This window comes from Molossus molossus, unplaced genomic scaffold, assembly GCF_014108415.1.
Source record: "Molossus molossus isolate mMolMol1 unplaced genomic scaffold, mMolMol1.p scaffold_m16_p_14, whole genome shotgun sequence".
In the NCBI taxonomy this organism is placed as follows: Eukaryota; Metazoa; Chordata; class Mammalia; order Chiroptera; family Molossidae; genus Molossus; species Molossus molossus.
This window is the reverse complement of record NW_023425349.1, coordinates 28,376,304-28,402,909: the sequence shown is the minus strand read 5'-3', so window position 1 is coordinate 28,402,909 and position 26,606 is coordinate 28,376,304. Positions and strand designations below refer to the sequence as shown.

Genomic DNA, 26,606 nt, shown 5'->3' with positions numbered 1-26,606 from the left:
TTCCCGGATGTTCCGCAGGGTCCGCGCCCGCGGGTCTGCGCCTGCCGGGCAGGGGTGAGAGGTGGGAGGGCTGCGCGGACGTTGGTGGATAAGTACCGCGAGTTCGCTCCCGGGCGACGCGAGTTGGAAGACGCCAGGTTAGGTCCGGGCCGAGGGTGCGGCGGGGTTGTGCGCGCCCTCGGGGATCTCCGCCGGCCGGGCCTCCTTCCGCCGGGCCTGCATTTGCCTGTGCCGGAGCCGGGGCCCTTGTCCGGGCCCACTGTCTCCTCTCCGGCGAGGCGAGGCCCGGCCCGGCTTGCTGCCCGAGACCCCTCCTCCTGGAGCTTGAGCGGGAGGGAGTTTAGGTTCCGGTGATGGCAGGGCCGCTGCCCGAAGCACCGCAGTGCTTTGGCGCCCGCTCGGCTTCCTCTGAGCTCGGGCACCCTGGCAGACGGGTAGGGCAGACGTCTGTGTTCGCCTCCCTTGTCCATAGGAGGAACATGAAGCTCGAGGAGAACGCCCTCCTTCAAGGCAGCACGCTCTCTAAAAGGTAGAACTGGAATCGCACCCAGGGCTAGCTTCTTCAGGGTTGCAGAAAACTATGGGGAGAACATTTGGAAATGCGAAAGAAAGTGCAAATATAAAAAGGAGAGGTGGCACTTCGGAGTGCATACTTCATGTCAGGCTTGATGCTAAGTTTTTTCTATACTTATTCCTCAGAAGGGGCATAGGAAGCATATGCTACCGTTTTTATTACTGGCTTAGGAAATGCGGGCCCAGAGATGATAAATGACTTGTCCAATATTTGCGACTTAGTAGACGTCTTCCAGAATTCTGTTCAGCTCTGTGGTTCTTCCAACGCAGTAGGAATAGCTTCAGTCCTCATCAAACTATTTGTTTTCTTTCAGATTTTGGCATTTTAGGAAGTGAGCTTTCTGACATTTTTCTTGGTCTTTTCATCTTTTACCCATTATTTCTTACTAGCATCCTATTTAGAAATGTGTAGTTGTGTAAATTCAGCCCTGACTCTTCTTCTGCAGTTTCTTTCTTTCCAAGAGGAATTTGGGGTTTGTGTTGCTTGGTGTGGAATTAATGGTGTGGATCCAGGTTAAAAGGTTGGCCGGAGGAACGGCTAGTGTTTCCATCACAGGGCATCCCTTTTTATTGTTGCTCTCCTTGTACATCCTACTTAAGTTTCTTTCTTTTTTTCTTCCAGGAAAACAGCTATCATCTTGTACCAAGATGTCAGGAATTGGAAATAAAAGAGTGGCCGGAGAGGCTGGCACATCTGTGCCTCCCGAGAAGAAGACAGCAGTTGAAGATTCAGGAACCACAGTGGAAACAATTAAACTCGGGGGTGTCTCTTCAACGGTATGTGGAAACAATGCTCTGAGAGTGTGCTTTTCTTTTGTCAGCTACAGCCTGAAAGTAAGAATTTTTGGAAGCCTTCTGGAATAAGGGGAACTGATTTGAAAAGAAAAGGGAAATAAAACAGCCAAAAGTAGGTGAAATGATGTAGTGGTCTGTTCTGAATAAGAGATACTGACATTTGATCTTTATTTTCAAAGGTGTGTTTATATTTTCTGGAGATTCTGGTGCCCGATACGCATTGATTATATGTATTTAGCAGTGGGGAACTGCGCATTTTCCATTCACCAAAAAAATTAGATGCCAGGTACCAAGTGGTAATGTAGCAAAATCATGGAAAGAGTCGTGAAGAGTCAGAGTCTGAGGCCTGCCTGCCTGGGCTCCATCACTTCTAGCTACATGGCCTTGTGTTAGGTGCCCTGTGCCTCTTATTTTCTTGTCTGCAAAATGTACTTATAAGTACTTATTGGGTTGTTGAAAGGATGAAACGAAAGTTCCTATTAAGGGTTAAAATAGTACCTTTAATATGGTAAGTACTCAGTATATTTGAGCTATTAATGGTTATTATTGGGCTAGATATTATGAATGTAGTAGTGAATAAAATAGATATCGTCCTTGCTCTTATGAAGTTGATGTTTTCATTAGACTGTTATACATGAAAAGCTAATAGTCATGTTACGTGTCTCTTAGACATCAGCAGCTCACTATAATAGGTTTGGATTCAGATCAAGAGTGTATTTTGGAACTCAGCCATGGGGATATAGAATTACAATGCTTTACATTTGTATTGCCTACGAAACCATATCTGCTATTTATTTGAATTGAGGCTGAAGATTAGAGAAAATAATGGGAACATTCAGAATAAATTGATGAAGTGTCATTTCTGAGTCTGCCTGGGGTTCAACTACTCTATAGTGCTGCCAGAAGGTGATTTTGTCTTAGCACTGTCTCACATCATGTATATCAAGGACATTTATTCATTCAGTAAATATGAATATTTGTTAAGCATCTGTTATTTGCCACACACTGTTTTACACTGAGCATAGCTCCTAGACTACAGTTTGTAGGGTGGCACTGACAAGGGAACAGGCTGTTAGAATAGAGTGGGACATGTGCTGTTCAAAGAAATAACCACATCCTCTAAGAGAAGCACAGAGCACACACACCATCTGGGACTTTATCCGGAAGACAGTGAGGAGCCATTGGAATGTCTTAAGCAGGAGAATAACATTCTCTGACTTATGTTTGGAGAATAGACTGTAGAGGAGCCAGGGTTTTAAGCAGGAGTTCAGTTAACAAAAAGTTGTCCCCTCTTTCCCTTCTCACTCTACCTCTCTACGGGTGAGGAGCCTAGGCATATATTTACTAATTCCTGACCCAAAGCGTTGAAGGTTGCCCTTGAAAGCACTAACTCCTCTGTACTTCAAGGTTGCCAGCTGAAATTGTGGAACAAAAAACTAAGACTCCAAAGTGTGTTTCAAGGGGGAACACTGGCAGTGTGAATGGAGCTGTCCACCATGGCTGTGCTGAAATCTGGCAGGCAGGCAGACAGGACATGGTACTGGTCACTAAAGTGTCTGCTACAGGAGGCTGTTGCAATAATCTTGATAAGGGGTCATGGCGGCTTGGACCGTTGTGGAGGTAGTGTTGACAAGGGATGCTGATGGATTGGATGAAGCATATGAGAGAAGGGTGGCAAGATGACCCCTGGAATATGGAAGTATGGCATTTCCACTTTCTGAGCTAGGGAAGAGTATGAGAGGAGCAGATTTTTGGGAGCTGTGGAGCATGAATCATGATTTTAATTTTGGACATGTAAGTTTGACATGTTTATTAGAACTCTGAATGGATAGGTAGTTAGATGTAGTAATATGCAGTCTGGGAAGAGGTCCAGACTAAATTTGTACATTTGGGAATTATTTTGTAGATAATAAGTCCATGAGACTAAAGCCTCTCCTAAGGAATGAGCATAGATAAAAAAAAGAGATCTGAGAACAGAGCCCTGGAGCACTGCAATATTTTGATGTCAAGGAGATAAGAAGAGACTAACCAAAGAGACAGAAAAAGAGGGGCCAGTGAAGTAGGAGGAGAACCAGAGAGAGTGAGGTCTCAGAAGCCAAGTAAAGAAAGTGCTTCAAGAAGGAGTTGATCAGGTGCTGCTGATGGGTTGAGTACAGGGAGGACTGAACGGTAGATTTAGCAGTATAAAGTTCACTGGAGACTTGACAGGAACTGTGTTCGTGGAATGGTGATGATAGAAGCCTGATTGCAGTGAGCTTAAGAGAATATAAAATGAAAGAAATTAAGGAAAAGAGGGTAAAGACAATGTTTTGGAGGAGTACTGATGTAAAATAGAACAAAGAAAATGCCAGAAGGAAATGTAGGGTCGAGGAAAGGGTTTTTTTTGTTTTGTTTTGTTTTTTTAAGTAGGAGATGTAGCATGTTTATCTGTTGATTGAAATGATTAGGTAAAGAAAATAAAATTGATGATGTAGCAGAAAGAAGAGACAGTTACTGGTGTAATTACCTTGAATAGGTGAGAGAGAATGTAATGTAATGCACAGGTGGAGGAATTGGCCCTAGCTAGAGCAGAGACCGTTTATCCAGAGACAGTTAGCAACAAGAAGGAGGAAGGGGATAGATATAGACAAGTCAGTAGTTGTAGTTATGGGAGATAGATGTGGACATTTTCTTCTGTTGCTTTTATTTTTCTTTCTTTTTCTTTTTCTTTTTCCAGTGAAATCAGAAGCAAGCCTCATCTGAGAGTGAGGATGGGGGAGGAAGTTTTGGAGGTTTGAAGAGACAGGAGAAGGTATGAAGTAGTTGTCTTGAGAGAATTAACTAGAGAGGTGGAGTAGGGTTGCTGAGTAGCACTGAGGACCTTGAATTTTGTGATCATGAGTTGAAAGTGAGAGCAATCAGCATGGTGCTTTCTTTTTTTCTAGTGGCATTCAGCTGCATGGATGTAGGCCTGCATGGAATAGGTGGCCAGCTGGATGTTACCAGGATTGGGGTTTTTACCAGGCAAGTATGATGAAGGAAGAAAGGTTATAAAAGGGTGTGATTGTAATGACTGATCATGGAATTTAAGTTTGATAAAGAAGGAATTGAAGAAGTGTGAGGAGTAAAGGATGTAGAAAAGTGTAGGGCTAATGGATTGTAGATCCTGGAGGAGTTGAATTGTTAGAGTTAGAAAACTAGAGAGTGTGAATTGGAAAATAGGTGGTAATTGTGGAGAATGGGTGTTTAAAATTGAGCTATGGAGAACATGCAGGTACAGCCAAGAATAAGACTATCGGAGTTTGGTGAGTGAGGGAAGTAGAGGACAAGATCACTGGAAGAGAGGAGGTCAGTGACTTGGTCCAGTACGTATAGGAAAGATCACCACTGTGGAAATTTAAATCAGTGAGAACTCCGACAGAAATAGTATTGCAGAGAGATGATAATCTAGGTGCTAAATCTTCAGGAAATGTAGGGAAGTGACCTGGGCATTTATAGACGAGTGCAGCAAGGCAGGGTGGCAGGTGGAACAGACCAATGGCATGAGCTGTCAAGCTAGGAGGTTATAGGGAAGAAGGTGGGATGATGACCTGGAAGTGGGAGGGGGAACAAGGAGGATGGACCCCTACGTGTCTTCAGACCCAGAGCTTTAAGGGGTGTGGGAGAGAAACAATCACTATTGGAGAAACGTTTGGGGACACGGTATTTTCATCCAGGTTTCAGTTAGAGCAAGAAGGGGAAGAAGTGCTCAGAAAAGAGGTCGAAGATACCGTTTATTAACAATATTATTGAACTGGTACATTGGGAAACTATTGACTCTTTTGGAATATCAAGAATGTTGTAACCAAAATGGAAGAGAAAAGTAAAACAAGAAATTGGTACTCTAGTAAACAGTTCTTACCTTAAAACATTCATTAATTTCTAGGTAAAGTAAAAATTCTCTTTCTAGTCCTGTTTTTTTGCCTGGAATACTGCCCCACTCCATCCTAGGGAAGGAGTTAGAGAGAGAAGTTAAAGATATTAAAGGGGTGTGGAATTACTGATGGAGTGATGTTTTTGTAGAAATGGAAGATAATGGGGTTCTGAGCACATGTTGAGGTTTTAAAAATATGTGCGTAAATTGGTAAGCAGTGTGAAGGGGTCAGGAGATGAGGAATTGAGCCTTCCATCTAATGCCTTCTGTTTTCTCTTTAAAATGGGAAACAGAGTCATCTGCTTAGTATGACGTGAGAGGAGGCAGGGCTTGGTAGTTTGATATTGTCTCGATGGAGAATAGGAGGTAGCTCCTTTGTTAAAGAAAGAAACACTTGCAGAGAAATTCCAAGATCTCTTCAGGTTAGGAATTTATTTTATAAAGGCAGCATTCTCCCTGGTTTAATGACCTTATTTAGAAGTCTCAGCATACTGCGTACAGGAATGGAATAGTCAGATATGTGGATTAGTTCAGATTGGGGTTTGTTTGCAGAGGTGAAATACAGTGATACCTCGGTTCTCGAACATAATTCGTTCCAGGAGGACGGTCGAGAACCGAATTGTTCGAGAACCGAAGCAATGAAACCCAATAGGAAAGCGTGACTCCACAAAGCGTGACTCTCTCTCTGCACTCACACTGATGACGCAAGCAAGGCGCGCTGGGCCGAATGAACGCCATTCGGCTCAACTCGGCTCATCTCGGAAGTTCGAGTTCCAAATATTTGTTCGGATTCCGAGACAAAAGTTTCTCGAATCTCCTGGTCGAATACCGATTTGGTCGAAAACCGAGGCGTTCGAGAACCGAGGTATCACTGTAAAAGGATTAGGGCAGAGAGCTGAGGAGCCTGATAGGCAGGAGTGTGAAGGAACATGCTGTAGGGACAATAGTGGAGACGGGACTGACAGGGAGAAAGGCGGGAATTCACATTTTAGAGATCTAGTTGGCTGGTATATTGTGATAAGGGCATGAAATTTCTGGAAAGATGTGATTTTATTTGGGGAATGAGATGTTGGACTATAACATTTAAGATGTGGCACAGTTCTAGACAAAAGTCCAAGATGTAGCTTTTGAAGTGCATGGCTGAAGCACAGGAGAGGAGATAATCATTGGACTTAAGGAGTTCAAAAGACAGCCTAGATATTAAAGGATGTGGCTTGTCCACACGTGTACATGTGCACACGTATATTGAGGCAGGGGCTAGGGTAGAGAAGAAACCAGGTGCCAAAGTCTTGAAGAAATGCAGGGCAGTGCCTATGTGATAGATGATGATGGATCAAGGTAGAGGGTGATCTAGCTGGATGGTGGGGCCTCTCAGTAGTGGTACGTTGTGGACGTGCATGTGTGACTACAACAGTGAAATGAGTGAGGTTGAGGTTCTAGTATATTCTGTGTACCATTCTCTCCTCCCATCATCATAGAACCTTTATTTCTTCTGCCCCTACTAGTTCTTATCTGTTTGTGTAATTTTTTTTTTAAAGTGAATAGCTTTATCCATAGGAAATAACTAATTAACCAATGAGAGCTTGTTGAATTCAACAGCTAATTTGTCTAATTTCATTGTGGAGACTAATAAGATTGGTTTCCTGGGGCAGGAGGAATCAGACATTCGGACACTGCAAGCCAAGAATCGCAAGCTGGCGGAAATGCTGGATCAGCGGCAGACCATTGAAGATGAGCTCCGCGAGCACATTGAAAAACTGGAACGAAGGCAGGCCACTGACGATGCCTCGCTGTTGATTGTCAACCGGTACTGGAGTCAGGTAGCTAACTGTTCATCTGCTCAGATTTTTATTTGAGCATTTTTGTTCTCCTTAGCATTCTCTTCATTTCCAAAATTGTGTCTTTGTTTTTTCATAACTACCAAATTTGTGTCCTTTTGATTTGTTTTTTTAATAACTGGACCTAATCTTCTCCAGTTTGATGAAAACATCCGCATCATCCTTAAACGGTATGATCTGGAGCAGGGTTTGGGGGACCTACTCACGGAAAGAAAAGCCCTCGTTGTACCCGAACCAGAACCGGACTCTGATAGCAATCAGGAACGGAAAGATGACCGAGACAGAGGCAAGTATCTGTAGGGGACTTACCACTGTAGGCTATTTTTTTTCTTTTTTCTTTTGTTTTTGAAGAGCCTTGCTTTGAGGCTCTCCATTTGAGGAGAAAATCGATTTTGATATTTCCAGTTGAATAATTTAGGGGGTTTCTTTTTTCCCCATGTCCTCCAGGGGATGGGCAGGAGCCAGCTTTCTCTTTCCTTGCTACTTTGGCCAGCAGTTCCAGTGAAGAGATAGAGTCTCAGCTGCAGGAGCGTGTGGAGTCCTCCCGCCGAGCTGTGTCCCAGATTGTGACTGTTTATGATAAATTGCAAGAAAAAGTGGAGCTCTTATCCCGGAAGCTGAATAGTGGAGGTGAGGCAAGAGCCAGGAGATGGGGAGCAGAGGGGGAGGAATAAGAACACACCTTTGCATGCTGATTTGCACTTTGCAAACTTACATATTTATTTTTAATTAAACGTCTGGGAATCCTAGTCTTCATTGTTACCGGTGATGCCATTGGTGTGGCATGTTCGTCTTTTATGAATGCTTCATGTTTTGAGCCACGTGACAGTCCCATAAGCAGCTCAGGAAAAGATTTTATCAGCCTCATTCTGATGCTCTGTTAATTAGACACTCTTATAAGTAGCAGAATTAATGTTGTTATTTAGGAAATAGCTCTGTTTCTGGGTATTTGTGTAGTATTGTCATTTATTATTGATAAATATTTTAAATATTGGTAATTATATATTTTTAAAATTTTCCTTTGTTGATTGGATACTGATTTCTTACTTCAAAGGGTCAGTTTTATGAGTTGGGGAATCAGTTTTAATATGCTCTTGTTTTTTTTTCTCTGTTATTTCTGATAATTTTAAAAAGAGTTGGCTCAGGTTTTAGAGTTGTTAGATGGTCTCTGTTTAAAGAGATAAAACAAAATGTTATATGGATAGAAAAGTGTCTAGAATAAAAGTATTATTTGAAATAATTATGTTACTATTCAGTATTAATACAGAAATTTGTATTTGTATAGTAAAGTATTTGTTTAGTTAGGATACATCTTATTAAATGCTTTGATTATATACTTAATAATAATTATGGTCTAGTTTTAATACCTTAATTTCTCTAATTATCATTAAGCTGTTTAACCTTTTATTTCTGAAAGAAATATGCTAAATGTAATGGAGATCGAACTATTGGGTGGGTAAATAAGAATTTTATTACTCTATAATTTTTTGTTGTTAATCCTCACCTGAGGATATTTTTTCCATTGATTTTTTTTTAGAGAGAATGTAAGGGAGAGAGAGAGAGAGAAACATAGATATTAGTCATATTGATTGGTTGCCTTTTGCACGTGCCCTGGCTGGGGCCAGGGATTGAACCTGCAACCCAGGTACATGCCCTTGACTGGGATTCAAAACTGCAACCTTTCAGTGTGAGGGTCAATGCTCTAACCATTTGGCAACACCAACAAAGTCTATTACTCTAATTTTGATTATTGAGGATAGTTGGGCCAAATTATCAACAGAATTAAAAGAAGAGGCATATAAAAGATTTGTGATCAAATATTTAGTGGGCAGGGTTTTTTTTTTTTTCTTTTTCATTAGTATGAGTTTTTCTGTATTTTATTATTTGGATAACAGATGGTTGTTTTAGGATATACAAATTAGAAAAACAAAAGTGTGGAATATAAAAGTCCTCCCATTTCACTTCACAAAGATAACCATTATAAACAACGCGGTTTATATCCTCCCAGACTTTTATATTCACATATTATATCTGTTTGTGTGTTCCCAGCTAAATTCTGTCTTGGTGCAGCACCTTGGCTCACTCTTCTTTGTTTCTCCAGTGTCTAGCACTGTATCTGGTATCTAGTGGATGCTTAGTTAATAGTGAATTAATGGCCATAAATCCGCCCGGTCACCTAATGTAAACTGAGCTGTGTGTTAGTTTTTTCTCCCTTGCTTGTACTTGAACAGTTAGATGGTATTGTTAAATCCTAGTAATAAGCCACATTGATATATCATATGCATCCTGGTATATACCACATACATATTATACACAGGTAATATGCCATATGCAAAGGTTATGTCAATGTTAAACTTGATTTTATAAATGAATATCAAATAAAATAGTTGCTGTATTTAAAAAGGAACTAAAATGAGTAGTATATTAAACTTTAAAATTCTTTTGATGGTTTGCATTTTAAGGTAGGATTTAAGTTAAAATAACATGAATTACAAGTTACCAATTGCTAAGCTACTATTTATAATGTAAAGAGCAATTGCCATTGATAAGCTGAGCTTTCTAAGAGAGAAAGATGTATAGTGTATGAATTGTAGCATCAATTATAACTTTTGGCAGTTCATTTTCCCCTCATGTTTATTTGGTCCTTGATTCAAAAGAGCATGGATCAGCTTGTTTATTAATTCACTAAATACTTATTGAACTCTTACTATATTCTATTTTTCTCAATACCTGAGGATTTTAAGAGGACTAAAATTCAATCCCTAGTTCTTAAATTGGGTTATGAATCACTTTGCGAGTTTTCAAGCATTACTCTTTTTTTGGCCCTACCTATGGAGATTCTTATTTAGTAGGTATGAGATGGATTCTAGGGAAGTGTCTAATTTTAAAAGTTTCACAAGTGATTCTGATGGGCAATCCTGGTGGAAAAACCACAAAAATCATCACATGACCAACCTGTTCCATATTGTATTTCTAAGAGCGCTCCCAAAGGGTGGTATGAGAAGCATAATTTTTCTTCCTGATAACTGTCTCTATAGGGCTATATATCCTGAGAGTATCTGGTTTCATTGACTAACATTTGGATTTCAGCTATTGTATTTGTGATTCCAATGTAAACATTAACTTGGTGTAATTAGTTCTGTAGATTGCCTACCTTCTTTGTAAATAGTACTGTACATTTTGGCTTTTGAGCTTCAGGAGTATCTGTAGCATGGTATTTCAGAATATGATAAGTAACTCTATGCTCTTAACTGTATTCTTTATGACTTTGTAGGTGCTCATTTGAACAAGGCAATTTCTGCTTCCTGGCCCCCTTTTCTCTCCCAACACAGAGGTGCTTCTTGTTGATGTTAGTGAATAACACGAATTTGTGATAGCCTCATAAAATAGAACCTATTGCTATCAAGTCTCACAGACTAGAGATACCTCTGTCTTTTACAATTCAGGGTTCTTTTTTATAATTGTTCCTTACCTGAATAAAGTTATAGAAACTCCCCATTTCTTTTCTCAGGACATTTTGACTCTATAGAAAGGGATGAGAGTTAAGTGACCTTGGCTCTGTGATCATTTCCTTAAGCAGGTCATCTAACCTCTGGGTAATTACTCTGTCTTGTGAAGATAATAAAAGCCAGACCAATTCTTGCAGTTTTCTGGAAAATAAATTGAGATTTTATGTTAATGCTGTGGTGGGATATGCAGCTCTCAAATTTGACACTATAGATGTTAAACTAGAGTTCTTCTCCCTCAGATAATCTGATAGTGGAGGAAGCCGTGCAGGAGCTGAATTCCTTCCTTGCACAAGAGAACATGAGGCTACAGGAGCTGACAGACCTCCTTCAGGAGAAGCATCGCACCATGTCGCAGGAGGTACTTGCCCAGAAAGGAGAGGTGGTAGTTCTAGTTTCCAGTGGCAGACATTGACTCAGAATTCTGAGTGCTTCAAAGGTGTCTTACTCTGGAAGGCCTGTTGTTATACGGAAGAGCCTGCAGGACAGGTCAAAGCAGTCAGCTCTGAGAAATCACACTCTGAGGATAGGCAAAAGGAAGAATATCATTGACTGTTTCTCCTTGACTATGCCTGTGTTTAAACAGACATGTTAGGATCTTAGTCTTTAGGAAGATGCCCTGTCAGGTGGGGTTTTGCAAAACAACACACTGATCCCCCTAATAACGAATTAATCCAAATATAAAAGACCATGTAGGATGTTATTGAGGAATGGGTTGGTAGAAATTCGTCTGAGAATGGGACAGTAGGAATTTCTGCATCATTGATGGCCTAGGAACCTGAGGAATGTGGGTTTTTCAGTCCATACTTGGACACAAATGGTGCCATGACCAAATCATGTCAAGATTTGGGTATTGTTTACTTATATAAAATGCCTAAATGATGATAGTCCTTATGAGACTCTTCTCATTGTCTTGATTATCATTTTAGTTTAGTTAAAAAGATATCCTACTCAAATTTGACCTACCTTAGTTTGGCCACCAAACTCTTAATGTTTATCGACAAGTTAATAGTTACTGTTTACTCAGTGCTTAGTACTTAGATAATTTATACATATTAACTCCCATCTTACTGCTGAGGAAACACATTCAAAGAGGTTGGTCACTGGTCTGAGGGCACACAGCCAGAAAGTGATGGAGCTAGGATTTGGATGTAGATCTGTTTACTTCAAAGGCTGTGTTCTTCATTGTGCCCTGTAAACTCCAGGATGAAGGTCCCTGCTGGGCTGGTTTCATGAGAATCATCTGGGATGTTTATCAGTACATGTGGATTCTCATCAGCCTTCATAGCAGTGCTCATAAATAAATTGGAGGGTAGTAAATAAAAATAGAGTTACTTTTTGGTCATATTTTAAGACAAGTTGCTATCAGGATGAAAGAGCCTGCCTTTTTTAGACTTTTCCCAGATTTCACTTAGCTTTAGGAAACTGGAGAGGCACATTGCTTTGCTCAACTGAGCTGATGTCCAAGATGGTTCTTGTGGCTGGCTGTTATTGTTACCTGTGGCTGGGAACTCACCTTACTTGTCCAGTGGAACGCCTGCACGTTGCCTCTCCAATGTGACCGTTTCAGGGTAGACTTCTTATATGGGCAGCTGGTTTATTTCAGAGAAAGAGTGTCCCAAGAACCCAGACAGAACCTTCACAGCCTTTCAGACATAGCCTTGAAGTTATATAGTGTAATTTCCACTGGGTCACTAAAATTGACTCAGCTTCAAGAGAAGGAAACCGTGATGCCATCTCTTGACTGAAGGACTGTCAAAGAATTTTGGGGCCATATTTTAAATCTACACAAAGGATATATATAGATTAATGTTTTACAATTAAAGCATCAGATAGTATTAGCTGGTATGTAGCTCCTGAACAAACAGAATAAGAAAAGTTTTTGTATTCTTATAGTATCTGATTCAAGATTTTCCTTAGCTGAGCTTAAAGAGAATGGAAGCTTTCTTTTTGTTCTCTTTGGATTATCATTTGTGGAAATATGGGAAGGGAAAGTTGGGGGTAAAAATATAGGTTTCTTTTCTGAATATTTATTTGAATTTTTGTCTCCAATATTTGTCTGATAAAATCAAGATGCTATCTGTTATCTCTTAAAAAATACACATATTCTGATGGATTTGTTCTATCTAGAGAAATGACACTTCCCAGAGATACAAAAATCTTTGAATCTTAAGTAGTCTTCCTTTTGAGAGTTCTTATAGACTTCTATAGTTTTCATGATTGTAACTGACTCAGAACTGTTAAAAGAACCTATTATTTGATTTTATACTCATGCATTGGAAAGAAAGTATTGATGTAAGGCATTTTTTTTTCTAACTTGATCTTTTTTTGTGTGTGTGTATTTTTCTGAATGCCCATCTTTGGGATGTAGTTCTCCAAGTTGCAGAGTAAAGTGGAAACAGCTGAGTCACGAGTGTCTGTCCTAGAGTCCATGATTGATGACCTGCAGTGGGATATTGACAAAATTCGAAAGAGGGAACAGCGACTCAACCGACACTTAGCAGAAGTCCTAGAACGGGCAAGTGCTGTTTTATCGTAGTTTGGAGACTAGAATCATTTTATGGAGTCTACTCAGAAAGGATGGACTTGGGTAGCAGTTTTTGGGGACAAACAGACTTCTTTGAAGGTGCTTTGGTTATCAGACTGAAATCTTGGGGTCTCTCACTAAAGAATCCTTGTCTTCTCTGTAGGTGAACTCGAAAGGTTACAAAGTATATGGAGCGGGGAGCAGTCTCTATGGAGGCACCATCACCATCAATGCTCGGAAGGTAACATCTAGCTCACTCAGAACATGTGTTTTGACCTGGCATCCATGTTGGGCTAGGTATTTAGGATTGTGTTCACAAGTGGTCTAGTGGGGTTTTGCCGGAAGAGGGGGTCAGTGGAGATGGAAGCTTAAGAATGGGAATGATTTAAAAATTCTTCTTTATTCTCATTTTACTCTTTTCCTACTTCTCTGCAGTTTGAGGAAATGAATGCAGAGCTTGAGGAGAACAAAGAGTTGGCTCAGAACCGTCACTGTGAGCTGGAGAAACTTCGGCAAGACTTTGACGAGGTCACTACACAAAATGAAAAGCTGAAGGTAGGCGATATCTTTGAAGGGAGTGAAATGAAACAGTTTTGCTGACCAACTTGTGAACTCTCATAATTTATGAGGAAAAATTGATATATCTGTTTATTTCCTTATATATTTACTTAAATATTTGTACCCCGCCTCATTCTGAGAAAGATTTAAAGCAACCTACAAAGATATATAGACTGAGTCAAGGTGTAGTACCCTAGGAATTGTTGAGGAAAGTGAGGAGTAGGATACACTAGGGTGAGGATCCAAAGTGGATGCCATAAAAAGAAATTTAAAGTACTGCTTAATATACTATTCATTTTAGTTCCTTTTTAAGTATAGCAACTATTTTACTTGTACATGCTGCCGGTGGGCACGCCACTCACATGTCAGTAGTTGCCAGATGTGGGCCACAGAATTGGGCTCTGCAGTTTCTAGCTGCCAAAACAGAAAGAAACCTGGTCAGTGATCCTGTTGGTTTTCAGTTCCGCCTATTGACATGTTCTCTCCCCAGGTTCCTGGGGACAAGAAAGTAGATTCTGAAAGTCTCCCATTCCGCTTTCAATCATAGCCACCTGCCTTTTGTAATTTGCTTTATTTCTAGGTAAATATATGAATGAACACAGAAACAACCTGAGTTAAGTCAGTTGAAGTGTTTGGGTAATTAAAGCAGACAGTTGCTTATGAGAAGCATAACTGTTTTTGCTACAATATAAAAAATATTTTTCTCTGTGACTGTTAATAAAGAGAACAAGCTAATGACTGGGGTCTTCAACGATGTTCTTAAAATAAGCATCCTGTCAAATTTCAAAATTTGACTCCTCTCTGTCCCTAGACCTGACAAATTTCATAGTGCTTTTCTGGTTTCCTTGGATCTAGGTTGACACATAATGTAGAGCACATCAATTATAACGGTTCTTTGGTGGAAGAATACAGGTACCAGGCACCACCTCTTGAGTGGTCTAATTTAATTTGGGGTAGATTTTCTATAACTAGAGTGGGTAGAACTACTTCATAATCTTCATAAAGCTTCTCTCAATTGTGCAGGACATCAGAGTTTAAGATTTTATTCATGTCTATCATCTTAGAGCATAGTTGCTAGATTCTGCTTCTGACTTTTTCTTTGGGTCCCTGCAAGGTGGAATTACGGAGTGCAGTGGAGGAAGTGGTTAAGGAGACTCCGGAATATCGCTGCATGCAGTCACAGTTCTCCGTCCTCTACAATGAGAGCCTACAGTTGAAGGCGCACTTGGATGAGGCTCGGACCCTGCTCCATGGCACCAGAGGGACCCACCAGCGCCAGGTGGAGCTCATTGAGGTAATAACAGCTGGCTTTGTCTTCTGTATATGAGCTTTACTGCCTCATAATTTTTTCTTTTTTGTTAATCCTCACCCAAGGATATTTTTTCCAATGATTTTTAGAGAGTGGAAGGAAGAGAGAGAGAGAAACATTAATGTCAATGTGAGAGAGACACATCCATTGGTTGCCTCCTTCATGTACCCCAACCAGGGCCAGGGATCCAGCCTGCAATTCAGGTACATGTTCTTGAGTGGGAATTGAGCCCATGACCCTTTGGTGTGAAGGCTGATGCTGTAACCACTGAGCCACACCAGCCAGGGTGACTGCCTCACAAATTTTTAATTTTATTCTCTCATGTGCAATTAATTTCTTAATCATTTAGCAAATACTTATAGAGTGGTTGTAGGTTTTTGCTAGATGGTGGGCATCTTGCTGTCAAGAATCACAGTCTAGTGGGAAGAATTGTATCTATTAGAATGCAGGATGGTACAGTAGAGGCACATCCCACAGATGCAGTGATAAAGGAGACAGAGCATCTGATTTGGAACCTTGATTCCACTTGCTAAAGTGAAGGATGAATCTTAAGGATAAATACAAGTTTATTGGTAGCTAAAAACAGGAGACGGGCATATAGCAGTGAGAACAACAGATATAAAAATAGGTTAGTGTGGCCCTACTGGTGTGGCTCAGTGGACTGAGCATCGTCCCATGGACTGAGAAGTCAGTTCAATTCCCAATCAGGGCCCATGCTCAGGGTTGCGGGCTTGATCCCCAGTTCGGGGCATGCAGGAGGCAGCCGATCAATGTTTCTCACTTTGATGTTTCTATCCCTTTCTTTCTTCCTCTCTAAAAAGTCAATAAAAACATGTTAATAAAGATAGGTTAGTATGGCTGGAGTCTTATGTGCATGAGGGAGAATAGTGGGTAGAACCTGCCTCAGTGCTTACAAGCCATTATAGCTTCTAATAGCTGTGTAAAGGCAGACACATTTATCTGTTCACTTCTGTATCTTCTGTAGTCCTTAAGGTAATGTTTATAGTAGTTGGTCTTTTGCTATATTTCTGTCAAATGAACTGAATTTAATATATCTTACATATGTTTATATTTTGTTTTATTGTTTACTTCCCCAATTAAATTGTAACATTCTCAGAGTTAGGGGCCATTTCCTTTATTTCTTTAGTATCCTGCTGATTCTCAAATCAGTGTTTTGTAGCCATCTGGTGCTCATTAAGTATTGATTGAATTGGGACTTTCAGAGTAATCTTTCTTTTCTTGCTCTTTTTTCCCCCCTCTTAGATCCATAGAGATCTAATTTAGGGAACATAATAGAATATGATGACATTCCCACATTTTGATAAGAATTTTTGATTGGTTCTTTTTCCTTTGTAGCGAGATGAGGTTAGTCTTCATAAGAAGCTGAGGACCGAAGTGATCCAGCTAGAAGATACCCTGGCCCAGGTCCGCAAGGAATATGAGATGCTGAGGATAGAATTTGAGCAGACCCTTGCTGCCAATGAACAAGCAGGTATCCTTATTCTTGCTCCTCCCTGCAGTTTGGCTGCTGCAGATGCTTTCCTTGAAAGAGGCAACATGGTCCCCAGGATTTGTTAGTACTAACTGGAGCTCAGAAGTCCGAAAGAACCTAAAATCAAATCCTGTACTTCATTTCGATTCACAGCCTGTTTGTTTTTAACACAATTGGCCAGCTTTGTTGTCATTTTCTGAGAAGGACCGTTTCTTTCGACAATTCCCCTATTTCTCAGAGGTCCCTGTGTTCTGTCCTTTCTCCCCTGTGCCTCTGCCCTGTCACAGTTCTTCATAACATGGCTGTTGCTCTATTTAAGGCCCCATAAACCGGGAGATGCGCCACCTCATCAGTAGCCTCCAGAATCACAATCACCAGCTGAAGGGGGAGGTCCTGAGGTACAAGCGGAAATTGAGAGAAGCCCAGTCTGACCTGAACAAGGTAACTGGGAGGAGTAGAATAAATATTTGCTATTCAGTACGTGAAGCTGTTTTCGAGTGAGGAAAGCAGTGTGGTTGCTGTAAGTGATGAGCTCCTTCCTTTTCTTTGTCCTCCCAGACACGGCTGCGCAGTGGCAGTGCCCTCCTGCAGTCTCAGTCTAGCACCGAGGACTCCAAGGACGAGCCTGCAGAGGTGAAACAGGATCCCGAGGACTCGTCAGCCCAGGCCTCCGCATCGAAGGCATCGCAGGAGGAAATCAACGAAATTAAGTCCAAACGGGATGAGGAGGAGCGAGAACGAGAAAGGAGGGAGAAAGAGAGGGAGCGAGAAAGAGAGCGGGAGAAGGAAAAAGAGAGAGAACGAGAGAAGCAGAAACTGAAAGAGTCAGAAAAAGAGAGAGATACTGCTAAGGAGAAGGAGAAAGGGAAACATGATGATGGAAGGAAAAAGGAAGCAGAAATTATCAAACAACTGAAGATTGAACTCAAGTAAGAGCAATGTTTAGAGTAACTTTCTGCCTCAAAAGCTAACGTCAGGCTGTCATGCGTGAAATGTTTGGTTGACAGCACGGCTTATCTGATAATTGTATTTCGAGTGAATGTACAGTTAATGTGGTCTCAGCTCTTCATTAAGTGTGCATACAGCCACAATGACCTGCATGGCTATTGTTTAGTCCAGTTCAGTGGTCAGGGATCAGTAAACTCCGAGGTTGTGGCCTTATTTTCATGAATCAATCCAAATTACGGGAAGGTATATCATGATTGAAGAAACACTCGTGAGAATTACTGAAATTAACCACTGGCAGATTGCTGGCATTAATGGTAATTTGAATTATATTAGGTAGAATATGTATCGCTATAATTTGAACAATATTGATCTGTTTGGCTGGCAGATAACTAGTTTGTGTACTAGTTAACTAGTTTGTGTATTCATTTCAAGAGATTTCTTAAGAGGTTTATTCCAATAGGCATTAAACAGTAAGACCTTTAGGTCAGTGAATCTGTCATAACCTCACATGTTGCCCCTGCTCTTCCTGCTTAACTAATAACTGCTCTGGTAGAACTGGTTACTTCTTGTTTCCCATTGGTCACTGTTGAGCTTTTATTGATGTTTGGATTTGAGGGACCATTGTGCTCAAAATGTTTGATCTTTTTTGGTATATAAAAGAATAGTTAAGCCCTGGCTGGTTTGGCTCAGCTGTTGTGTTGGCCTGTGGACCAAAGAGTCTTGGGTTTGATTCTGGTCAAGGGCACGTAGCTGGGTTGCAGGTTTGATCCCTGGCCCTGGTCAGGGTTGTGTGGGAGGCAACCAATCAATATGTCTCTCTCACATTGATGTTTCTCTCTCTCTTTCTCTCTTTTTCTTTATCTCTTTCTCTCTTCCTTCCTCCCTTCCACTCTATCTGAAAATCGGAAAAATATCCTCAGGTAAGAATTAAAAATAAATAAAATCAAAGTATAGTTAAGAGCTTTGATAATTTCACAAGAGATGAAGATTTCATCTTTGGCTGATGGTTAATCACTTAACCATGAAATCTAGGAATAGCAGTATATTTTAAACTTTCAACTTTCTTTCTTTTTTCTCCTCATTTCCTCTTGGTGTCTTTAAGACAAGTGTTTTTTCAAGTGTGGTACCAGAATCATGTGGGTTACTTACTTTAAATACAATCCTGAATCTCAGCCAAGACTTACTGAATATCAGTTTCTAAGAGCGAGGGCCCAGAAATTTGCCTGTTTAATAAAGGCCACAAGTATTTATTTAATAACTTTAGAACTTGGTCTCAAGGGAGAAATGATTCCTTTTTTTTAATCCTCACCCGAGGATATTTTTTTATTTTTCTATTTATCTTTCAGATAGAGTGTGAGAGAGAGAGAGAGAGACACATTGATGTGAGAGAGACACATTGACTAAGGTTGCCTCCCACATGACCCCAACCAGGGCCGGGGGTGAACTGCAACTGAGGTACGTGCCTTTGACCAGTATCAAACCCACGGGTCATTGTTCTGCAGGTTGATGCTCTAACCACTGAGCAAAACTGGCCAGGGCGAGAAATGATTCATTAATACAGCTCACTTTTCTGTCTTTACTGAGTATATCCAGAAGTCTCTTAATAGTCATGAAAGTTATCGTTTAGATGTATGAGATAAAGTGTAAAGTAGAATTGTTGTAAAATATTTTGCTGAATTTGAAATTCCCTTGCTCTGATGCCCTTTGTTTTCTCATTACACCATTCCCCTTCCTCTACCACCCACATCATAGGAAGGCACAGGAGAGCCAAAAGGAGATGAAACTACTGCTAGATATGTACCGCTCTGCCCCAAAGGAACAGAGAGACAAAGTTCAGCTAATGGCAGCTGAGAAGAAGTCTAAGGCAGAGGTAATCTAGTCTGCCGTTACTTGTCATTTGGATTAAAATCTTCATTTGTGGGATTTTCCTCCACACTTCTGAAGGATGTAGTTTCTTTCTTTATCTTTAAACTTAGTGTTTAAGACTTAGCAACGTTTCTTTCCCTTTCAAAGACCATCTAAAATAGAGATTTCAAGATTCTCCACTAGGTGGTGGGTAAGGTATATCAGAATTACTGGGAATAGGAGTAGTCTTTTTAAACCTTTTATTCCCCCTTACCCCTTATAAATCATTGTTATAATGGTTCTGTTTTATGATTACTTTGGGGGGAAATGTCTTATTGTCTGAAAATTTGGGGGCCTAAGAGAAAAAAAGTGTGAACTACTATTGTAAAGAAACATACATATGCACGCCTCTAAAATGTTGCTTATAGAAGCGTGGAGTGATGTTAAAACAGAGTTGAGATGTGGTGTGTTAGTATTTCATTGATCTCTCTTCATAATTCTGTAAAGGTGCTTTTGATGTGATGGGTCCTTCATCTGTGCACAATGTTAATTGAGTTTTGAAATTTTATCATAGCTTTTTCTTTGTTTCTGTGTGATTCCTTCCTGTAGTTGGAAGATCTAAGGCAAAGACTCAAGGATCTAGAGGATAAGGAGAAAAAAGAGAACAAGAAAATGGCTGATGAGGATGCCTTGAGGAAGATCCGGGCAGTGGAGGAGCAGATAGAGTACCTGCAGAAGAAGCTGGCCATGGCTAAGCAGGTGGGCTCACTTTCTCTATCTAACTAGCTTGTGAAGTCAGTATTCACTGACAAGTAAGGTATTGACAGTGAAATTGACTCTTTCGAAAATTCCAGTCATTCTTTAAAATATTTTTTTCTTCTGTACATATGTTTGTTTGTTTTACATTTGAAGTCTTTCATCCTTCAGCTATTTTGTTTCATGTATTTGTGAGACATGAAACTTACTTTCAAATGGATAACGTGTTGTTCAGGCATTGTTTATTGAGGGAATCTGTCCTTTCTTTGCTGGCCTGGAATTGGGGTATAACGAATATAAAGTTAAAAAGAAAGATATAAAACTTTTATTTTTTTAATCCTCACCCGAGGATATTTTTCTGTTTATCTTCAGATAGAGTAGGAGGGAAAGAGAGAGAGAGAGAGAGAGAGAGAGAGAAACATCAATGTGAGAGAGACACATCAACTGTTTGTCTCCTGCATGACCCTGACCAGGGCCAGGGACAAACTGCAACTGAGGTACGTGCCCTTGGCTGGAATCGAACCTGCAACTCATTGGTTCGTGGGCTGATGCTCCACTGCTGAGCCAAACCAACCAGGGAGAAATAAAGTAGTTTTAATGGTGACTTGACCATTAAGTACCTTTAAAGAGGAACTTTATTAGAACCTATATACATTCTTTTTATAAACAGTGGGGTTTTGAGTCTTCTTAAATCTGTTGATTGCCACTTTTCTTTCTTAAAAAAAGAAAAGAATTATCAGGAAATTATACTACTCTAGGTTCTAGTACTAGTAGGAAGACACAAACTATATTCTTATATAGGACAACTCATTATCTTAAAAATGGTAATTTTCTCTAAAAATTTGGAGTGGAAAAAATCTAGCTATTAATGAAAGTCTAAAAATAAGAACAAAAAGATTGATAAGTTTGGCCCTGGCCGGTTTGGCTCAGCGGTTAGAGTGTCGGCCTGCGGTCCGGAGAGACCCGGGTTCGGTTCCCGCTAAGGGCACGTACTTCGGTTGCAGTTTGTCCCCGGCCCTGGTTGGTCGTGCGGGTGGCAGCCACTCGATGTGTCCCTTCACATTGATGTTTCTCTCTCTCTCTCCCTTCCTCTCTCTCCCTCCCACTCTAGCTGTACAAAAAAAAAAAAAGGAAAAATATCCTCGGGAGAGGATAAAAAAAAAAAAAAAAGATTGATAAGTTTGACTTATAAAGAAAAAACTCCACAAAACTTCTACTTGACAAAAACCACTGTTAGCAAAGCTAAGAGATAGATGATAAACAGAAAAGAAAATTCTAACTCTTATCACAAAAGCATTTATCTTTCTAATATATAAAAATACTCCGAAAAAATGATAGGGAAGAACACCACCAACCCAATAGAAGAATAGGCAAAAGATAAACATAGTTCACAGAAAAAAAATACAAATAGCTCTTAAACATATGAAAAGATGCTCATTTATAATAACACAAATATAAGAAAACTATTTTGGATACTGTTCTTTACCTATCAGATTGTTATGCAATGCTGTTGGTAAGTTTGTAGATTAAATTCAGTATTAAAATTATGGAAAAGTTTGAGAAAATGTGAGGTTTTATGTTAGAAGTTCTCTTAACCAACTGCTACTTGATCTGTTTGCTAGATTCTGGTATGTATAATATTTTTATCTGTTTTAACTGACTTTGAGAATGGGTAGACTAATGGTGTCAGACCAATTATCAGTGCCAGTGGTCACAGGTAATGGGGCTTCTGTATTCCTAGGGCTAACACAGTGACAAAACTAAGGTTAAAACTAAGTGTCTCTTTGTTACTAGGTTAATTTATTTCTGAGTGGACAGTGAGAAAGTTTAGCTTCCTATGCTCATTTTTTTTTTTAGAAGATTCTATTAAAATGAAGGTTCTTCCTCCTGGTTTTAGGAGGAAGAAGCTCTTCTCTCTGAGATGGATGTCACAGGCCAGGCCTTTGAAGATATGCAGGAGCAAAATATTCGTTTGATGCAGCAGTTGCGGGAGAAGGATGATGCAAATTTCAAGCTCATGTCAGAACGTATCAAGTCCAATCAGATCCATAAGTTACTTAAAGAAGAGAAGGAGGAGCTGGCTGACCAGGTTTTGACTCTGAAGACTCAGGTAATTAGATTGAAACAACTTTCCAGAATTCTGTTGAAGTAGGGTAATTTCTACATGAAAATATGCATTAAAAATAATGATTGTGTCTTTTTTTTTGTAATAGGAAAAACAGAAAACTAAATGTACATGATTTTTTTTTTTTTTGTAATAGGAAAAACAGAAAACTAAATGTACATGATTAGGTTACTGGTAAATAAATTATACATCCCTACAAAGGAGTACAATGTATCTGTTTAAACAGATGGACCTGCTAAGATGGAAAAATGTCTAAAATATATCATTAAGTGATTTGTTTTACTATCCCTTTTGTGTTAAAAATGCATGTCTTTGTATGCATGTGCTGTATATTTTTAAAAATTCTGGAAGAAATTGTATGAGAAAAACTAAGAGAGGTTAGGAGTTACCTCTGGATGTTGGGATCAGAGTTTGTGGGTGTTCGACTTTACTTTTTACCCCTTAGTATTGTTTGATTATATTTTGTGCATGAATTTCAAGGAAAAGACTACTTTCAAACCTCTAGCCATTCTGAAAGAAATACACTTGGACTTTTGTTTGAGCTATAATTTACATGTTCTAGTATGAATTGCCAGGCTTTGAGGATTAGTATGGCTGGGGACGATAAATGTAATTTCCTCTGTTCTTGGCAATTTGAAGAAGAATCTTTTCCGTGGTTTCCCAGACTCTCTGAACCATTAGCAGTGTGTGTGTGTGTGTGTGTCATTGTATATACACACACACACACATATATATGTAAACACACACACATATATACACTTTTTGTATTAAAAGTGAAGCTTTCTTTTTTATCCTCACCTGAGGATACTTTTTTCCATTTTTATCTTCAGATAGAAAGGGAGGGAGGGATAGAGAGAGAGAGAAACATCGATGTGAGAGAGAGACATCAACTGGTTGCTCCCATATGACCCTGACCAGGGCCAAGACTGAACCGCAACCAAGGCACGTGCCCCTGACTGGAATTGAACCTGAGACTCTTTGGTCCACAGGCTGATGCTCTACTGCTGAGCCAAACCAGCCAGCACAAAACTTTTAATTATCCTAATCTTGCATGTGCTTTGCAGGGTTCATGGGTAAAATCAGTAATGGTTTGATATTTCTAACATTCTCTTTTGTGGGCCTGTGGATTAACAGAGCCTAGTCAGTTTTTCTCCCCCTTCCTGTTTGTGTTAAAATCTGATTTTCTTCTTCAAAGGTTGATGCCCAGTTACAGGTAGTAAGGAAATTGGAAGAGAAGGAGCATCTGTTACAAAGCAACATTGGTACCGGGGAAAAGGAGCTGGGTCTTAGGACCCAAGCCTTAGAGATGAATAAACGCAAGGTATGATTGATTATTCTGTAATCTAATGTGACAGATAGTCTCAGGGGAACAATAAGTATGAGACTGATGAAATTACAGGCTCACCTTACTCCTTGACTTGGGTTAACAGTTTGCCTCACTGGAAGTAGTAAGAGGTAATAAGATGACATTCAAACATCCCACACAGGCAATGGAGGCAGCCCAGCTTGCAGATGACCTCAAAGCACAATTGGAGTTGGCTCAGAAGAAGTTGCATGATTTTCAGGATGAGATCGTGGAGAACAGTGTCACCAAAGAAAAGGACATGTTTAATTTCAAACGAGCCCAGGTAGGAGCAATTGTTTTTTTCTTTACATTTCACTTGTTAGGTGTTTTCTGAGCTCTGAAATGACCCATTGTATGAAAGAGTCATTGGTCCTAAGTATGTCATTTCCTATTTGACTGAAATTCCTCAAGTGAAGAGACCGAGCCTGTTTTCTTCACTGCTATATCCCCAAAGCCTGTTATGGTGCCTAGCACCTAGTGGGCATAAAATAAATACTTAGTACATAAATGAGTTAGTAAATAAGTAGTGGCATACCTACATTAGAGGACTTTGAAGTTCTCCTAGCCCTGCCTGGCTCGGTGGCTTTGTTGGTTGGAGTGTTGTCCCATGCACCAAAATTTGTGGATTTGATTCCCAGTCAGCACATATGGGAGGCAACTAATCGATGTTTCTTTTTAACATTGATGTTTCTCTCTCTCTCTTTTTTATTTCTTGCCGGATGATATTTTTCTATTTATCATTAGATAGAGTGGGAGGGAGGGAGAGAGAGAGAGACAGAGAGAAACATCAATGTGATAGAGCCACATCAACTGGTTGCCTCCTGTAGGACCCTACCAGGGCTGGGGACGAACCACAACTAAGGCACGTGCCCTTAACTGGAATCGAACCTGAGACTCATTGGTCCACGGGCCAGTGCTCTAACTGCTGAGCCAAACCAGCCAAGGCATCTCTCTCTCTCTCTTTCACTCTGTCTCCCCCCTCCCCCCCCCACCTTCCTCTCTCTAAAAATCAGTAATAACATATCCTTGAGTGGAGATTAAAAAAATAAAGTTCTCCTACAATTTCTCTATTTTTGGCATGTCAGCTGTTACTCATGATGCTTTTCTGTCTTTATCCATAATCTGTTAATTATTTAATACAATCTATGTTCAGCTTAAAACTAATTATCTTCAAATAAAGTATTCCATCAAGGTTTTCATCTTTTTAAAAAATTCAGTCCCTCTAAATTCTTAGACTGTGTTTTCACAGTACTGGATTGACAATAGTTAGATGCAACTCTAGTTTGGCGATATGATCACAGTTGCCTGTTCTGAAACAAAAGAAAGTATCTTGCAATTTGCAATTCTTTACATTCCTAAAAGACAATTGGACCCGAAAGGACTTCCTTCCCACAACAGAATGTTCAAGTTGGAGCACTTAATTTTCTCACAAATGGCAGGTCTGGGGTAGTGTGTCTAACGGGTATGCTGTCCTGCCACAGGAGGACATCTCTAGACTTCGCCGGAAGCTGGAGACCACAAAGAAACCAGACAATGTACCCAAATGTGATGAGATCCTGATGGAGGAGATTAAGGATTACAAGGTTAGAAAAACTGCCTCAGTGATTGCTTTGTGGTTTTTTCTTTTCTTTTTTTTTTTCTAATCTGAGCCTGAAGTTACCTACTAACAGACTGGGAGAATAAATATTGAACTTATTTACATGAAGGTAGCCAGAGAATGGTTTATTTGGGGGTGGGGGGAGATGATACTTTTGTTTTAGTGCTTAGTGGATTTTCTTGTTGTGTGCTTATGTATGAGAGCCATTAGGATCGCAAACCTTGGTAGTCGCTCAGACTCTTATTTCTTCTTTAGGCACGCCTGACCTGTCCATGTTGCAACATGCGTAAAAAGGATGCTGTACTTACCAAGTGTTTCCACGTTTTCTGCTTTGAGTGTGTGAAGACACGCTACGACACCCGCCAGCGCAAATGTCCCAAGTGTAATGCTGCTTTTGGTGCCAACGATTTCCATCGCATCTACATTGGTTGATCCAAGCCAGGCGAAGAGGTGGGGCTGGCTGACAAGCACTCATTCGTTAACCATCAAACCTCTACCTCTTCTTGACTGTCGCCTACAGGGCACTTTATTAACTATTTGTTTGTCACAGAATTTACATCCAGGTTCTCTCTAACAGCTGGATGACATCAGGGGAAAGGACTGATAAATGCAAGTCTTGGGCTATAAAATGAACTAGAAACAAACAACTCTTATTTGTCTCCCTACCAGACTTGTTTATTTCCTGTTTATAGACTTTTCAACATTTTCTTCAGGCTCACTGTATAATCCTGGATTGTCCATCCCTCATGAAGAAGTGAGGTTGGTATTCTTGGCACAGAGAAGGAAATAAAGAACAGAGGAGACACGTGGCCATTTATGGGGAGTGTGTTTGTGATCTTTTAGAAATAAGCTATCTTTGGGCACAAACATTTCTTGATTTGGTAGTAAACTTTTTGTAACTTAGATTACAAAATGGTATCATTGTGTTACTTGTTCCTGGATGGTTTGAAACCTTAATGAAATTATGTCCGAGATGACTTAGTTCGTTTTTTATGCAGTAGTGAAGGGACTCGTTAAGGTGAACTGCCTTCCTTGTTGAAATTATTAAAGTTTTGGATGTTCTACCCACTCAAGTCTTTAAATTTCTTGAGGCCTACTAATTTCAGATACTGTAGCCCCTTTTATATTAAAATGAAATCAAGATTGGGGAGGATGGGGAACAGGACAGATGGGAAAGAGATCTGGGTGCTCTTGGAACTGGATACAGGCAGGCCTGGGTGAGCTTGAGTGTCTCTCAGCAGCATCTCCACAGAGGTCGTGATACCTGTTTTCCAGGAGATGCTCTGTAATCTTCCTGTAGGACCTTACATTCTACATTCTACAAACTGAAGCAGGATTCAGTTTGCTTTTGTGTTTGTGTCTTTCTTTGAAACTTGTATTTGCCTTTATTGGTTGATTGACACCTGCTGTTGTAGGACTCAATTCTCATGAACAGAAATAACTAGATTAAGAAGCTAACTATGATTAAATTATTTATTTCTTTGATTAATTGAAGCACTT

General features: G+C 40.1%; 1 protein-coding gene across 6 annotated transcripts; it reads left to right on the top strand.

Annotated features, from left to right (window-relative positions):
* Nucleotides 1–26,452, top strand: RNF20 (ring finger protein 20). Of its 6 annotated transcripts, none has more exons than XM_036260895.1 (21): nucleotides 1,237–1,350; nucleotides 4,085–4,159; nucleotides 4,293–4,371; nucleotides 6,913–7,080; nucleotides 7,237–7,384; nucleotides 7,546–7,728; nucleotides 10,847–10,965; nucleotides 12,976–13,122; nucleotides 13,295–13,372; nucleotides 13,567–13,686; nucleotides 14,804–14,983; nucleotides 16,355–16,490; nucleotides 16,810–16,931; nucleotides 17,049–17,419; nucleotides 19,191–19,308; nucleotides 19,893–20,042; nucleotides 21,937–22,149; nucleotides 23,360–23,485; nucleotides 23,652–23,792; nucleotides 24,991–25,092; nucleotides 25,362–26,452. In XM_036260895.1, the coding sequence occupies exons 4-21, from the start codon at nucleotides 6,964–6,966 to the stop codon at nucleotides 25,536–25,538; spliced, it is 2,748 nt and encodes a 915-aa protein (XP_036116788.1). In that variant the 5' UTR covers nucleotides 1,237–1,350; nucleotides 4,085–4,159; nucleotides 4,293–4,371; nucleotides 6,913–6,963; the 3' UTR covers nucleotides 25,539–26,452. The 6 variants fall into 6 exon arrangements, with proteins under 6 accessions (XP_036116784.1, XP_036116786.1, XP_036116788.1 ...); XM_036260894.1 differs by lacking the exon at nucleotides 1,237–1,350 and adding an exon at nucleotides 1,375–1,480; XM_036260891.1 differs by lacking the exons at nucleotides 4,085–4,159; nucleotides 4,293–4,371 and adding an exon at nucleotides 1–137 and having other exon boundaries at nucleotides 1,196–1,350.
* Nucleotides 26,453–26,606: the final 154 nt, after the last annotated feature.